Raw genomic sequence first — 1,288 nt, forward strand, 5'->3', positions numbered from 1 at the left:
TTTGCGCACTTTATTTTCATCCTCAATTTTAACAAAACCCTAAGGTTGGACATATAAATTTCTTTCTTCAAGTCACCATTAAGGAAAGTAGTTTTTACATCCATATGATGGAGCTCAAGGTCATAGAGTGCTGCTAATGCCATAATAATTCTAAAAGCATCCTTGGTTGACATTGGAGGAAACATTTCAGTGTAGTTTATTCCTTCTTTTTGGGTAAAACAATAACAATTACACTAGTCTGGATGTAAGATATGCAGTGGATAGACTTGTTTTTTTTTTTTTTTTCCTTTTTAGAAAAAAGGAAGTTCATATTGAACGTGTGACATTTAATGAAAGAACGACAATTTTATTTTTTTGTCAGAGAGATGGTGACATGTTAAATGTCTAATGGTGAGGTAGTTCTCTTAAACAAAGTATTGACAGGGGTCCTATATCGAACTTTGTCACCACCATTGATATAGATAAAAAACTAATTATTTTAAACAAAAATTGCAGATTGCCTTGATATGCTTGTAATGACAATGTGGTTGGTGTTATTAAATACTCAAAATTGCTCTAGACTACAATTTTCTTTCGAGTAAATACTCGCATGTATCTCATTATTCTTAGTCTAGGTAACCTTTTTTTCTACTCAATTTCAAATAAAGCTTAATTCTGCACATAATAGGCAAAGAAAGACATAAGGGCTGCACCAGCAAAAGACTCTATAATGGACCTGCTAGTGGATGTGGCACTTGAAGGGGCCGGGGCAGGGGTATGAGACGAGTCCCTAGGGGCCGAAGCTGGGACGAAAGTTGAGCCCTTGGGAGCATGAGCAGCATTGGGGGCATGGGCGCTCTTGGGGGCATGTGCGTCCTTGGGCATATCCTTAGCAGCCATGACAAGACTTACGAAGGCAACAACAACAATGCTGGCGACGGTAATCTTCTTCATGTCCATGCTTATGAATGTTAAATGTGAACTGATCGATATGTTGAGTTTCTAATAGACAATTAATTGAAGTCAGTCTGGTTTTGGTTATAGCAAGTCGGAGGAATAGTAGAAACCAGGACAATGACACAAATTTATAGGAAATACTCTGGGTTATTATTAGAAAGAAACTCTTGTTGTCAGTTATTTAGATGGTGCTTGCTTGTTTGGCTTTGCATTGTATTAGGAATTGAATGGGTTTCTTCCCTTTTCTCTTCTTAACAGTCGCTCCCTATTATCAAATCACAATAGCCAAGTATTTTTAAGGATAAGAGAAAAGAAAAAACGAGAGCTTCGGAAGAATAAAGTTCAATATCAA

At 36.8% G+C, this 1,288-nt stretch overlaps 1 protein-coding gene across 1 annotated transcript; it reads right to left on the reverse strand.

Moving 5' to 3' along the window:
• Positions 1-507: 507 nt before the first annotated feature.
• On the reverse strand, positions 508-1,031 carry LOC133719685 (uncharacterized). Its single transcript, XM_062145855.1, has one exon. It carries the CDS (start codon positions 937-939, stop codon positions 649-651), a length of 291 nt encoding a protein of 96 aa, XP_062001839.1. The 5' UTR covers positions 940-1,031; the 3' UTR covers positions 508-648.
• Positions 1,032-1,288: the final 257 nt, after the last annotated feature.

Source organism: Rosa rugosa, chromosome 7, assembly GCF_958449725.1.
Source record: "Rosa rugosa chromosome 7, drRosRugo1.1, whole genome shotgun sequence".
In the NCBI taxonomy this organism is placed as follows: Eukaryota; Viridiplantae; Streptophyta; class Magnoliopsida; order Rosales; family Rosaceae; genus Rosa; species Rosa rugosa.